The sequence below is a fragment of the Schistocerca piceifrons genome, chromosome 1 (genome assembly GCF_021461385.2).
Source record: "Schistocerca piceifrons isolate TAMUIC-IGC-003096 chromosome 1, iqSchPice1.1, whole genome shotgun sequence".
Classification (NCBI taxonomy): Eukaryota; Metazoa; Arthropoda; class Insecta; order Orthoptera; family Acrididae; genus Schistocerca; species Schistocerca piceifrons.
This window is the reverse complement of record NC_060138.1, coordinates 33,773,669-33,788,052: the sequence shown is the minus strand read 5'-3', so window position 1 is coordinate 33,788,052 and position 14,384 is coordinate 33,773,669. Positions and strand designations below refer to the sequence as shown.

The 14,384-nt window shown below is 41.8% G+C and overlaps 1 protein-coding gene across 1 annotated transcript in view; it reads left to right on the top strand.

Moving 5' to 3' along the window:
• Nucleotides 1-10,198, top strand: part of LOC124769377 (myrosinase 1-like) — a 134,904-nt gene extending 124,706 nt beyond the window's left edge. Inside the window, exons 10-11 of the mRNA XM_047249168.1 lie at nt 5,330-5,492; nt 9,835-10,198. Of these exons, the coding sequence (XP_047105124.1) occupies nt 5,330-5,492; nt 9,835-10,198 (527 nt within the window). The remainder of the gene's footprint in view (nt 1-5,329; nt 5,493-9,834) is intronic.
• Nucleotides 10,199-14,384: the final 4,186 nt, after the last annotated feature.

The following is a 14,384-nucleotide window of genomic DNA, read 5'->3' as shown; positions in this document are numbered from 1 at the left end:
TGATAATTTTGCAACTTGAAGTCACCAAAGCAATTAATTCTACTCACAAGTGGAAAGCCCCTGGAAAAGATAAAATAGCAAATTTCTGGCTAAAGAAGTTCACCTCAACACATTCACATCTAACTAAATTATTTATCAGTTACATTGCAGACCCATACACATTCCCTGATACACTTACACGAGGAATAACTTATCTGAAACCTAAAGATCAAGCAGACACAGCAAACCCAGCTAAATATCGCCCCATAACATGCCTACCAACAATATACAAAATATTAACTTCAGTCATTACACAGAAATTAATGACACATACAACACAGAACAAAATTATAAATGAAGAACAAAAAAACTGTTGCAAAGGAGCACGAGGATGTAAAGAGCAACTGATAATCGATGCAGAGGTGACATATCAAGCTAAAACTAAGGAAAGAACGCTACACTACGCATACATTGATTTCCAGAAAGCTTTTGATAGTGTTCCCCACTCATGGTTATTACAAATATTGGAAATATACAAAGTAGATCCCAAATTGATTCAGTTCCTAAACATAGTAATGAAAAATTGGAAAACCACACTTAATATCCAAACAAATTCAAATAATATCACATCACAGCCAATACAGATTAAGCGTGGAATATACCAAGGAGACTCATTAAGTCCTTTCTGGTTCTGCCTTGCTCTGAACCCTCTATCCAACATGCTAAATAATACAAATTATGGATACAATAGTACTGGAACATACCCACACAAAATCACACATTTGCTATACATGGATCATCTAAAACTACTGGCAGCAACAAATATACAACTCAACCAATTACTAAAGATAACAGAAGTATTCAGCAATGATTTAAATATGGCTTTTGGAACAGACAAATGTAAGAAAAATAGCATAGTCAAGGGAAAACACACTAAACAAGAAGATTACATATTGGATAACCACAGCGACTGCATAGAAGCTATGGAAAAAAACAGATGCCTATAAATATCTAGGATACGGACTAAAAATAGGAATAGATAATACAAATATTAAAGAAGAACTAAAAGAAAAATATAGACAAAGACTATCAAAAATACTGAAAACAGAATTGACAGCAAGAAACAAGACTAAAGCTATAAATACTTATGCTATACCAAAATTGACCTACTCATTTGGAGTAGTGAAATGGAGTAACACAGACCTAGAAGCACTCAATGCACTTACACGATCACAATGCCACAAATATAGAATACATCACATACATTCAGCAACAGAAAGATTCATATTAAGCAGAAAGGAAGGAGGAAGGGGATTTATCGACATAAAACACCTACATTATGGACAGGTGAAAATTTAAGAAAATTCTTTATAGAACGAGCAGAAATTAGCAAAATACACAAGGCAATCACTCATATAAATACATCAGCTACACCACTACAATTTCATAACCACCTCTACAACCCTTTAGATCACATAACATCAACAGACACGAACAAAGTAAATTGGAAAAAGAAAACACTACATGGTAAGCACTCGTATCACCTAACACAGCCACACATCGATCAAGACGCATCCAGCACATGGCTAAGAAAAGGCAATATATACAGTGAGACAGAAGGATTCGTGATTGCAATACAGGATCAAACAATAAACACCAGATATTACAGCAAGCATATCATTAAAGATCCCAATACCACAACAGATAAATACAGACTTTGCAAACAACAAATAGAAACAGTAGATCACATCACAAGCGGATGTACAATACTAGCAAATACAGAATACCCCAGAAGACATGACAATGTAGCAAAAATAATACATCAACAGCTTGCCTTACAACGTAAACTTATAAAACAACACGTTCCCACATACAAGTATGCACCACAAAATGTACTGGAGAATTATGAATACAAATTATACCGGAACAGAACCATTATAACAGATAAAACAACACCACATAACAAACCTAACATCATACTCACCAATAAAAAGTAGAAATTAACACAACTAATCGAAATATCCATACCCAATACAACAAATATACAAAAGAAAACAGGAGAGAAAATTGAAAAATACATCCAACTGGCTGAGGAAGTCAAGGACATGCGGCATCAGGATGAAGTTGACAATATACCAATTATACTATCAACTACAGGAGTCATACCACACAATATCCACCAGTACATCAATGCAGTACAGCTACATCCAAACTTAGATATACAGCTACAGAAATCCGTAATTATTGATACATGTTCAATTATCCGAAAGTTCCTAAATGCAATATAACATATACTGTACAGTTAAAAGGAAGTCAATAATTCTGAGAAATTTCTTGCTCACTTTAAGACCTATGTTTGAAACTAGCAGACTTCTCTTTGCCAGGAATTCCCCTTTTGCCAGTTCTAGTCTGCTTTTGCTGTCCTCCTTGCTTCGCCCGTCATCGGTTACTTTGCTACCTAGGTAGCAGTATTCGTTAACTTCATCTACTTCGTGACCATCAGTCCTGATGTTTTCTCTCTGTTCTCATTTCTGCTACTTCTCATTAGTTTCACCTTTCTATGATTTACTCTCAGTCCATATTCCGTACTCATTTTACTGTCATACTTCTTCACTTTCACTGAGGATAGCAATGTTGTCAGCGAATCGTATCATTGATATATCACCTCGAAATTCAGTCCCACTCCTGTGCGTTTCTTTTATTTCCGTTATTACTTTGTCGATGTACCGATTGAACAGCAGGGGTGAAAGACGACACACCTGTCTTACACCCTCTTTAACTCGAGCACTTCGTTCTTGGTCGTCCACTCTATTCCCTCTTGGCTCTTGTACATGTTGTATACTACCCTTCTCTCCCTGCAGTTTACCTTTATTTTTATCAGAATTTCGAACACCTTGGCCCATTTTACGCTGTCTAACGCTTTCTCCAGGTGCAAAAATCCTATGAATGTGTCTTCATTTTCCTTTAGTTTTGCTATCCTTATCAACCGCAACGTCAGAATTGTCTCTCCGGCGCCTTTACATTTGGTAAAGCCCAACTGATCGTCATCTAACATACCTCAATTTTATTTTCCATTCTTCTGCATATCATTTTCGTTAGCAAATTTCATGCATGAGCTATGAAGCTGACTGTGTGATATTTCTCACACTTGTCACCTTGCCGTCTTCGGTATTGTGTGGATGATTTTTTCCGAAAGTCAGGTGGTATGTGGCCAGATCCATAGATTCTACAAACCAACGTGAACTGTTCCCCAATGATTTTAAAAATTCTGATGAATTTTATCCATCCCTTCCGCCTTATTTGATATTAAGTCCTCCAAAGCTCTTTTAAATTTCGATTCTTGTACTGGATCCCCCATCTCTTCTAAATCGATTCCTGTTTCTTCTTCTATCACGTGAGACAAATCTTCCCCCTCACGGAGGCCTCCACTGTACTCTTTCCACCTATCCGCTGTCTCCTCAGTATTTAACACTGCAATTGCCGTTGCACTCTTAAAGTTATCAACCTTGCTTTTAATTTCACCGAATGTTGTTTTGACTTTCCTATATGCTGAATCAGTCCTTCCGACAATCATTCCTTTTCCGATTTCTTCACATTTTTCATGCAGCCATTTCGTCTTAGTTTCGCTGCACTTCCTGTTTATTTCATTCCTAAGTTTCTTGTATTTCTGCATTCCTGAATTTCCTTGAACATGTGTATGCTTACTTCTTTGATCAATCACCTGAAGTATTTCTTCTGTTGCCCATTGTTTCTTCGCAGCTACCTTCTTTGTACCTATGTTTTCTTTTACAACTTCTGTAATTTCCCTGTTTAGACACGTAAGTCTTTTCTAACTCTACTGCTTACTGAGCTATTCCTTACTGCTGTATTTATAGCCTTAGAAAATTTCAAGCATAAATCATCATTCCTTAGTATTTATGTATCCCACTTCTTTGCATATTGATCCTTCCTGACTAATCTCTTAAGCTTCTGCCTGCTCTTCATCACTACTGCATTGTGATCTCAGTCTACACCTGCTCCTGGGTACGCCTTACAATCCAAAGTCTGATTTCGGAATCACTGTGACCATGAAGTAATCTAACTGAAATCATCCCTTATCACCCGACCTTTCCCAAGTTTCCTCCTCTTCTTGCGGTTCTTGAACAGAGTATTGATAATAAATAGCTGAAATATATTACGGAACCAAAATGTTCTTTCTCCTCTCTCATATTACGGACCTGAATTAGTCTTTCTCCTCTCCCATACTCTCCCGCAACATTTTCTTCTTCTCCTTTCCCTACAACTGTGTTCCAATCCCCCATCACTATTAGATTTTCATCTCCCTTTACCTGCTGTATTACCCTTTCAATATCCTCATATACTTTCTCTATATTTTCATCTTCAGCTTGTGATGTCGGGCCGGCCGGAGTGGCCGTACAGTTCTAGGCGCTACAGTCTGGAGCCGTGTGACCGCTACGTTCGCAGGTTCGAATCCTGCCTCGGGCATGGATGTGTGTGATGTCCTTAGGTTAGTTAAGTTTAATTAGTTCTAGGTTCTAGGCGACTGATGACCTCAAAAGTTAAGTCACATAGTGCTCAGAGCCATTTGTGATGGCATGTATACCTGAACTATCGTTGTTGGTGTTGGTGTGATGTCGATTTTGATAAGAACAACGCAAGCACTGAACTGGTCACATTAAGACACTCTCTGTCCTACTTTTCTATTCATAGCTAATCCTACTGCCGTTTAACCATTTGCTGCTTCTGTTGATATAACCCTACACTCATCTGACCATAAATCGCTGTCTTGTTTCCATTTCACTTCAGTGGACCACACTACAGCTAGATTGAGCCTTTGAATTTCGATTTCGATTTTCAGTTTTTCTAGCTTCCCTACCACATTCAAGCTCCTGACATTCCACGACCCGACTCGTAGAATATTATCCTTTCGTTCGTTATTCGATCTTTTTCTCATGGTCATCTTCCCCTTGGCAGTCCCCTCCCGGAGATCCGAATGTAGGACTATTCCGGTATCTTTTGCCAGTAGAGCGCTCGTAATTACTCTGTTTCAATTACAGGCCACATGCCCCGTTGACACACGTTATGTGTCTTTCATGCAGTGGCTTCCATTGCCTTTTGCATCCTCATACCGTTGATCATTACTGATTCTCCCGTCTTCAGGTGCAGTTTCCCACCCCAAAGGCAAGAGATTGTTCTGAACCTCTGCCCGCTTCTCCTCCCTCTTTGACAAGGCCGTTTGCAGAATAAGGGTGACCTCTGTTAATGCGTCAGGATTAGCAAGGAGGGGAGAGCTGCACTCGTGAAGAAAACATTTTTATATCCACGAATGTTTAATGCCGTAAACAGGCAGGCCTAGAGAAGCAGCCGGGACTGAATGGGCAGAGAGGTGGGGAGGAGAGGAGGGCGTCTGGTCGGTTTGGAAGCTGCCAGCAGGTGAGAGCGGACGGCGCCTCCTCTCCCGGCAGCAGGCCGCGGTTCCACCCCAACTTGACCACCTCAAAGCCTCCCTACTGGTGGGTCAGTTCGTAAGACGCGCAGTTCGGTAGCGTTACCTCGGCAGCAACACGTGAGATTAGCTGCTGATGGTTTGACACTTGAGTATTAGAGTGGTTCTATCCCGTTTTGGGCAACGTGACTGTGACACTGCAACTTACTGCCAGGCGGAAGGCACTGACAAACAGAAAGTGAAAAGTAAAAATCAAATTTTTATACTAGTAAACCCATTCAGCAACGGCCCCCACTGTACACTTCTTATGCCGGAAGTCAAAGATGCTAGCTCCACACTAAATTAGTACAGCTGTAATCGTTTCCCACAGATGGATACAGAGTTGAACTTGGTACCATTCTTCTGCTTTCTGGACAAACAAGCTATTTATGTTTCGTGGTAATTGGAACCAATATTTTGTATTTTCACAAAAATACCACTGCTTTAGTGGATGCCAGCCTATAATCAAAGTCATCCATTTTCATTTCCTTAGTCAACACAAGCATGATGAGAACTATTTTCTGTGGATCCTTATTGTGCAACAATCTTGCCCAATTTTCGTACACTTTAAGTATTTCATGTGTTACAACAGAAGTAAAAAGGTTATCATAGTATAGTAATCTGTTTTCATTCGAAATCTTCCTTGATAAAACTGCTATTTCTCCTGATGCATAATTTGGAAATTCCCACTCAAGAGCTTGATTTCTCCATTTATGTCCGCAGTACTCTTACACAACAGTTAGAACCTCCTTTTACTAGCTTCATTTGTTTGTGTTGTTTTATCACAAAAAGTGGTACTTACCTGGAAGAAAAACATTTAGAAAAATGGTAATAAACCTAACACTAAAAGGAGTCTGATATTTACGGATGTAGATCAAGGAGTTGTGGTCGCGTGAAAAAATGTAGTAAAAAGGAGTAGCGTTGCTGCCTGTGAATCATGGGGTCCTGGGTTCGATTCCCAGCCGGGTTAGGAGTTTTCTCTGCCCGGTGACTGGGTGTTTTTGTCGTCATCATTTCATCATTATGATTTGTGAGAGAGACTAAATTGGAGTTTGAAAACAAAATGGACTGTGTAAAAATTGGGAATTTTGTACGGACGCTCAAGAACGCGCAGTTGAGCGCCACACAAACCAATCATCAGTGATTTAAAATAAAAATACTGATTTTCATGCTGCAATTTTTCATTATATGAGAAAAAATAATCAGTGCGTTATGTATTTCCAACACCAATCCACGTACCAGTACTTCATACAATCAGAGTAGGGGGGGGGGGGGGGAACCACATACACATATTCCTGTCTGCAAATACACATTTTAAATGTATGTCAGCGTCACACAAATAGTGCGTTTAGAAAACAAAGCTAATTTTGTGATTCCTTAATTTCTCCAGGCGTATTAGTTGATCAAACAATCCATGGGTGTACTGCTGGTGCGTAGTGTCCTATGGGCACAAGACAACAGTTTCCAGGCATGTCCCGTCGTCAGGTGCTCTGACGAACTTATTTATTTATTCTTATATCTTTTATTCCACCTGAAGGAGACGGTGGCAGGAGGGAAGCATAGACCTTCCCAGCCAATAGTTGTTTGTGCTCCTGTGACTATTTAGGTAACTGGTTGCTTATTTAATTTTGCAGGACTTTTAACTGCATGTAGATGGATGGCTGAGAGGAAGATGATGTTCATTAAGTTTCCTTCATACCGAATCCCAGCGTTTTCCTTATGGCTGAACGAAAAAGGTCTGGGTCGATGAAATAGCCGTAAGGATTAGTTGCCTGTTCGTCAGGTATCTTCATATTATCTCAGTGGTCTTGATAACATAGCGTGATCTTGGAATTGTTGATGCAGAAAATTTATGTGTAATTTTGTAGAAGATGAGAAACTTTAAAATCTAGTCGATGTAGAGACTATTCTCTTTCTGTGGGTGTTCATCGAAGTAACTTTACTGAGTAGTTTGTTCTTTCTATATCAGGTTGCTACATCATTCCAAATCCTTGTACATGTTCTTCATTTGTGGACAATTTCACTGATTCCTTCGTTTTCCAAAGGATTATGTTGGGGTGCATTCGATACTGCTTCGAGAATAATGTAGGGAGGAAAAGCATACTTCAGTTTCGCAAAATTAAACGTTGTAGGATCGTACTGAAAGAGTGTTTTTGTAAGTTTGTTGTTATGTAGTGATGTTAAACCTGAATCTGGTGATTTGTTCTTTTATTCCGTTAGTATTATCTTGGTTTCAAATTTTTAGTAAATCGGTGCATGGGTAGGAGCAGGAAAAGGTGAAAATCCCTCAGTACTGCAGTGTGAATTAAAATCACCTTTACTTTAGTAACAAGAGTAATACATAACTTTGCCCTGAGGTGCGAAGCTGAAGCGAAGTGTCCCAGCCGTCTGCTCTTGATCAAATGGGCTGAAACTAGAGCAGAGCTCCTAGAGCTCTCCCGCTCCGGCCAGAGTGCGCTGTCGTCGGTGACTCGTAGCGCCAACTTATGAACCTATGCCATGGCATTGTTGCTATTTATACCACATAACCTGAAACGACGCACCGTCGTTGAGCATGGCTTCCGACGGCGGGTGGCCGGCGGCGCAGCTGAGGGGCCGGACAGTGGAAATGCCAGGGTGCGCTGTCCACCCGCGACCCCGAATTGCTCGCGAGGGGGCGAGGGAAACGACTCGTGGAGAACCTGCCCAGGCCGCGCACCGGCACTGGGTATGCTCAGATAAGGAGACAGAGCAGCTACCTCCATGGGCGAAGGTGACGACGGAGGCGTGACGTCAGCCCGTCGGTTCTGCCACTGCAGAGGAACACAGCGGCGGCGGCGCTGTGGACGTGCCCTTAGCGCTAGGATTTCACCCGGAACAAGTCCCACCCATTCACCCGCCTCCACGCCTATCCATAGTGTAAGGCCCTCTCCTGAATAGTCGCCAGTTCCGCAAACTGGAAGCTACATCAAAGTTGTTATCATCACAGTCCAACACATGTTACACTGTGATGAAATTCAGTAATGATAAGAAATTTAAGTTTTTCTGGGTAGTAATATAACATGAATTCGCATTATTAAAGAAATAAAAATATTTATAGAGAATTGAAATCATCTCCAGCAATAGAAAACAAAAAGTAACGTGATGTTATTTAAGGGCAATAAGGACAAATTTTCATTAACTAATTCACTTATGACAATACGTTTATTTGAGGGATACAGAGCAAACATACAATGCTAAAACAATGGTCTTCAATCTGTCATGTTGGTAGTAAAGCCACGGATGCAGTCAACTAACTCTTGTCTGAAATCAACGTTATATAGAAATAAGTGAAAGTCGTTTTGTTTATGTAGGTCCTCATAGTAACTCACGAAAATAAAAGAATATACGAATGCCATAAAGTAGAAATTCCTAATGAAAGCAGTAAGGTATTTTCTTATATGACATATTTCGTTAGTATTTGCATTCACTGAATTTTAACTTGTAAATTCTTCCAATACTATACCTCTGCATTACAAACGAGGTTATAAAGATTTGTGGCTGTTTCTGTGTGATTAATGTCCTATATGCTGTTGCAAACGTTGCGGGAAAATAATCTGTTGTTATTTGTCCTGTCTATTTTTAGCAAAAAGATTTAATAATGTCATAAATGTCAATCAAACCATTTTAAAAAATGGTAATGATGTGCATGTTTGTCACAGAGCAGTTATGGAGGAAATAAATGCTGCAGTGTTTCATGGCTTTAAAACGTCCTTCATGTTGTGCTAGCTCTTCTTCCACCCCTAAAACTTTTCAGCAAAACTCTTCAATGAATAACACGCAAAAACAGCCTGGATCGATCTAGCAAGAACAGAGTAACTTTGATGCCCTCTGGAATTATAATGAACACTGGTGCTTGTTTCGCATATACTGTCAGTTCCTCTTTCTCCGAGCAAATTATTCTTTGAGGGTAGGTTATGCCTGTTTTAGCTTCGGGTGCTTTTTCTCACACAGAAGTATGTTTCTTCACAGGCTATTCATCTGAATACTGAGTTGTCGTATTTAAAGAATTCAGTGCTTAATTGTTTTCTCTTATGTTTGCTGTAGAAGTACCGTACCTGGCACAACTGAGGCCAACTGCGCGTTTTTTGTAACGTGTCTTTTAATTATCTGGTAAAATTTAAGACCTAGCAAGATATTAATTTAACATTCACTGCGAGTGCAGCCGAACGCGGTAAACCACGTGGGTCAACTGAAATGATGCCGAGGCGCGGAACAAAGACCGGGAAAACCGGGGGTGAGTGGGTGGGACTAGTTCCGGGTGAAATCCTGGCGCTAACGATTCCTGGGCGGTGGCGACGATGGCCGGAGTTGGGGCTGTCGCCGCAGTGAGAGGCGTCCGTCCGGTGCAGGGACCAGACCGGCAGTGGCCTACAATTCCGCCGCCAAACAACCAGCGGCAGAAAACCGTGGACGGCACGACTGGATCTGGTGTTGCTTGAAAATGCCGGAGGGACCAGAAAAATAAGGCGCGGCCAAGCTGGCGAAGAATGCGCCCCTGCTCCCGGCGCTGCCTGCCAGAGAAAACGCGATAGAACACCAAATCGTGCAGTGCAAAGCCAGAACGAGGCGAAGCAGCGGGAGCGCGCGGCGGCGGGTGCAATAGCTGCAGGAGCGACCGATGGGCGCGGCCATGTTGCAGTTCCGCTGGGGAACGGGTGCCGCGCGGCTGGGAGCGATATGAAGCAAGGAAAGTCCAGGGCGCGCGCTCGCTAGAGTGCGTGGCGAGCAACTTGGTTGATGTAATGGAAAACACGGCGGGACCCACGGAGAGGCTCGCGAACAACACAGTGGGAGAGCACGGACACGACCAACGAAGCACAGAACGACTGCAACAAGATCGAACAACACAGTCACAAGGATACAAACACGTCCACTCTTACACAGAACGAGGAAGTAAGCTGTCCAGCGCGAAGCGAGGTGTAAACCGACGTGCGCGAGATTAGACTGGCTGGCTGAGTTTTTTTTTTTTTTTCCTTTATTGATTGTCAATTCCCCCCAAAGGCGGCGGTCTGGCAGCAGCTTACTACGCTGCTCTACAGCCTACAGACTTTTTTTTTTAAAAAAAAAGGAAGAAGAAAGAAACAAGAAAAAACAGGCGATAAAACGGTGACTTAAAGTGTAAAATGGCGTAAAAATGCGGAAAGTTAAAACAGAAAGCAAATGGGGTTGGCAGTGTTGTTAAAATACACAGGAATCAGACAAGTAACATAGCAGACACACAATTAAAAAACATGGCGACAGTCTGGTTTCTGTTCGCAAGAGATAAAAAGAGCACACTCAGCGACAGTATGATGGCTGTTCGCTACACTTCCCAAAAGACACAACACAGAGCACTCACTGGAAAACCACACCGTAAAACACTGCACGAAAATGGCGGCACAAAGATGGCACTCCCGATCCAAGGCAGAAGGGGGGAGGGGGACCTGGAGTAGGGGGAAAAACAAGGAGGGAGGAGAGGAAAAAACGGAAAAGGGGGGGACCAAGGAGGGAGTGGACTAATAAAAGAAGGAGAAGGGCAGACGTGAGAGGGAATGAGAGGGGGCAGAGGAGGGAAATGTAAAAGGACTTGGGGGAGAGAAGGGGGCAAAGAGAGTGGAGGTGTGGAAGAAAGAGGATGGAAGGGGGGGAGAGGGAACCCGGGAAAAGGACAGAGGAAAGGAGGGGGAGTGAGGATCAGAGTTGATAGGGGGGATAAATGGAGGGAGAGAGGGCATCATCTGGGAGGGGGAGTTGATGGAAGCCACCTTGGGAAAGGATATGAAGGGTGTAGAGATGGAGGGTAGGGGGGACACAACGGTGAAGACGTGGCAGGGGGTGGGGATTGGAGAGGAGAGGAGCAACCAGGGGGTGAGGGGGTTCAAGACGGCGGGAGGTGTAGAGGATGTGGATATATTTCGAGGAATAGGAGCATATGGGGGAAAGGAATGAGATCATAGAGGATCCGCGTGGGGGACGGGAGGCGTATACGGAAGGCGAGGCAGAGTGCATGACGCTCAAAGATCTGGAGGGACTTATAGAATTTGGGGGGGGGGGCAGATATCCAGGCAGGACTGGCATAACAGAGGATGGGACGGATTAAGGATTTGTAGGTGTGGAGGATGGTAGAGGGGTGCAACCCCCATGTCCGGCCGGAGAGGAGTTTGAGGAGTCGGAGGCGGTTGTGGGCTTTGGATTGGATGGAGCGGAGATGATGGATCCAGGTGAGGTGACGGTCAATGGTGAGGCCAAGGTAGGTGAGGGTGGGGGTGAGGCGGACAGGACGAGCACAGGCAGTAAGGGAGAAATCCAGGAGCCGGAAGGAGCGAGTGGTACGAAATACGATGATTGCCTGGGTCTTGGAAGGGTTGAGTTTCAGCAGCCACTGGTTACACCATGCAGAAAGAGGGTCAAGGTGATTCTCGAGAAGGCGTTGGGACCGTTGGAGGGTAGGAGCGAGGGCGAGGAAGCATATTGCAGAATACTGCAAGAGGTGTACTGGAAGGGGGGGGGGTTGGGGCATATCGGCCATGTTCAGGAGGTAGAGGAGAGGGGAGAGGACAGAGCCTATAAAATAAATAAAAAATGTTATTTTAAATATCTTAATTATTCTATCTGTATGATGGTGATTGTGATTGCAATTGTAATTAATATTTTGCTTATCTGGAACGTGGACGTTTAATTATTCGTTATCAGACGCTTGACAATGGCTTTTTCGTAAAGGCAATGTTACTCGTAGTTGACCGTGAAATAAAACTGAATAATCGGACTTCGTAATTAAATCGTTTCCAAAGATTGCTGCGGTAGGTGCGGACTCATAATCTAAATCTCAATATTACAATAATTTGCCAGCCATGCCAATACGTCGTACAGAGGTGATTGTCTACTAAACATAAAAAAGTTACACAGTTAGTTAAATCAGATATATTCAATGAATAAGCCTACAGTTCATAATCCTACTTACTTTTATAAATATAAATTCTTTACAGAATCGAGTGCCTAGTGTGGTTGCAACTCGCAGTATTCTTCTATAACATGAAATATGGCGGTGTGCCAGACAATAAAATAAAATACGTGCTTCTCGCACCACTTCAACCAGAGCTCCCCCTTTCTTAATCAAACATAAGAGTAACGTAATTGTGCTTTTGTTTTATCAGCGACACAGCGCTGCAGTTGTGTGCCATAGGCATTACTTATTTGTCACTGATTATTTATTTAATTAATATTTCGCGTTTCCAAGGAAACTCACGCTCGGCATGCAAATGTGCCTTTATATTGCCCCCTGAATTGCGAGGCGAAAGGACACACCTGGAGGCGAGCAATTCACCTAAAGGCACAAGAAAATCTGAGTTATCTGCAACTATTTACATGACTTACATTACACATTATACACATTATATACAAAATTTGAATGACGCGGGTGCGCCGTAAAAGTTCTAATGTTGGCAGATAGAGTGCGCGCATGCGCAGAAGCGTCTGTGTAACTGCGGCACTGCCGTTATATCGTACAGTTAGATCACGCGGCACAGTATTGCAGATCATATTGTTCGTGTGCGCGCGTTTTTCAGTCGTTCCACAAAGAAAATATTCAACCAAGATTACATATGAAGACTACATTCTATGACAGGTAACTTAGTTTTAAATTTACAATATTTGTTATAGCACAATACAACTTAGATTGTTGAATGTTCTTAGTTACATAGTATTGTTTTGAAATACTTCAAAGAAAAATGTCCGTATTTTTCAGGTGCGTTGACCTATACACATCGTGTCGTTATTACAGTTCATATTCATCCACTGCACAATAATTTTTTACAGGTTAGTATCGTCGTGGTAAAGTTTTTTGATCACAGTAACATCGTTGTATAACAACGTGATTAATACATAAGCGTGTCCATTTCTCATTTCCATTATAGTCGTAGTGATGCAGTTCGTTGTGACTAAAAGCATTGCTTATTACAGATCAGACGTGACCCGTTGAGTAATTGGTCCACGTGCAGTTCGTTTTTTACATTCCATGGAAGCTTGGTTGCAGAACCTCGGACGGCACATAGCTGGCGTCGATCCTTGGACAGTCCAGATAAGAGTGTCCGTCACATTTCGAGAACATTTCATTCCCTGAAGTTCCAACCAAAATTCTTCCACCCGTCGTGTTGTTTTCTGGACAGGCACTTTGTGTCCATTTAATCCAGTTAACATCTTGAAGTTGGGTACTGTAGTAATATCACTAGACGATGCACGAATTATGCACTTCACATTTTCAGTTTTTTTTTGCTGAATATAGCTCACCTAAATGTTCGTAGTTATTAATCAAGGAAATCGTTCATCGCGTTCACATAGATACGCTGCATAATGAATGGCATTAACAGTTTCTTTCACATAGGTTTCCGCGTAGTTGCAGAGTTAGTAATGTTCGTTAATGTCCGTGAACAGTGGTTCACTATGCAATGTCTTTTTGGCACTCGTTTTGTTCAAATTTTTACATAGTAACAGTTACACTATACATCAGTTAAAAAAATAAGTAATTATACATACACACGTCACATATTTTCTTAGCATAAACATAATATAGTTGCACATAAACATGTTTACATCATCATTACATCGCTATAGGTTATTACATTGTGTCACATTTGATTACATGAATTGCAGATATTTACATCCTCTTTAGCGGTTTTGCTGGGATATTATCGATGTTTTTTGTGATGTCATCTGAAATTAAGATAGGTTAGACACAACATTCATTACATCAGTAGGCAAGACCAGGCGTTTTCACTACTCAATAAATATTCAAAATAGTAAGAGAGAGAAAATGTTCGCTTCCTCGCGTTTTGTGCGTGTGTGTAGAGTGTCTGTGTGGCCTTGACTACTGATAGATGCTTTTCGTGTTGAGAGATGTGCGTCTAATCTATTTCTCAAAGTA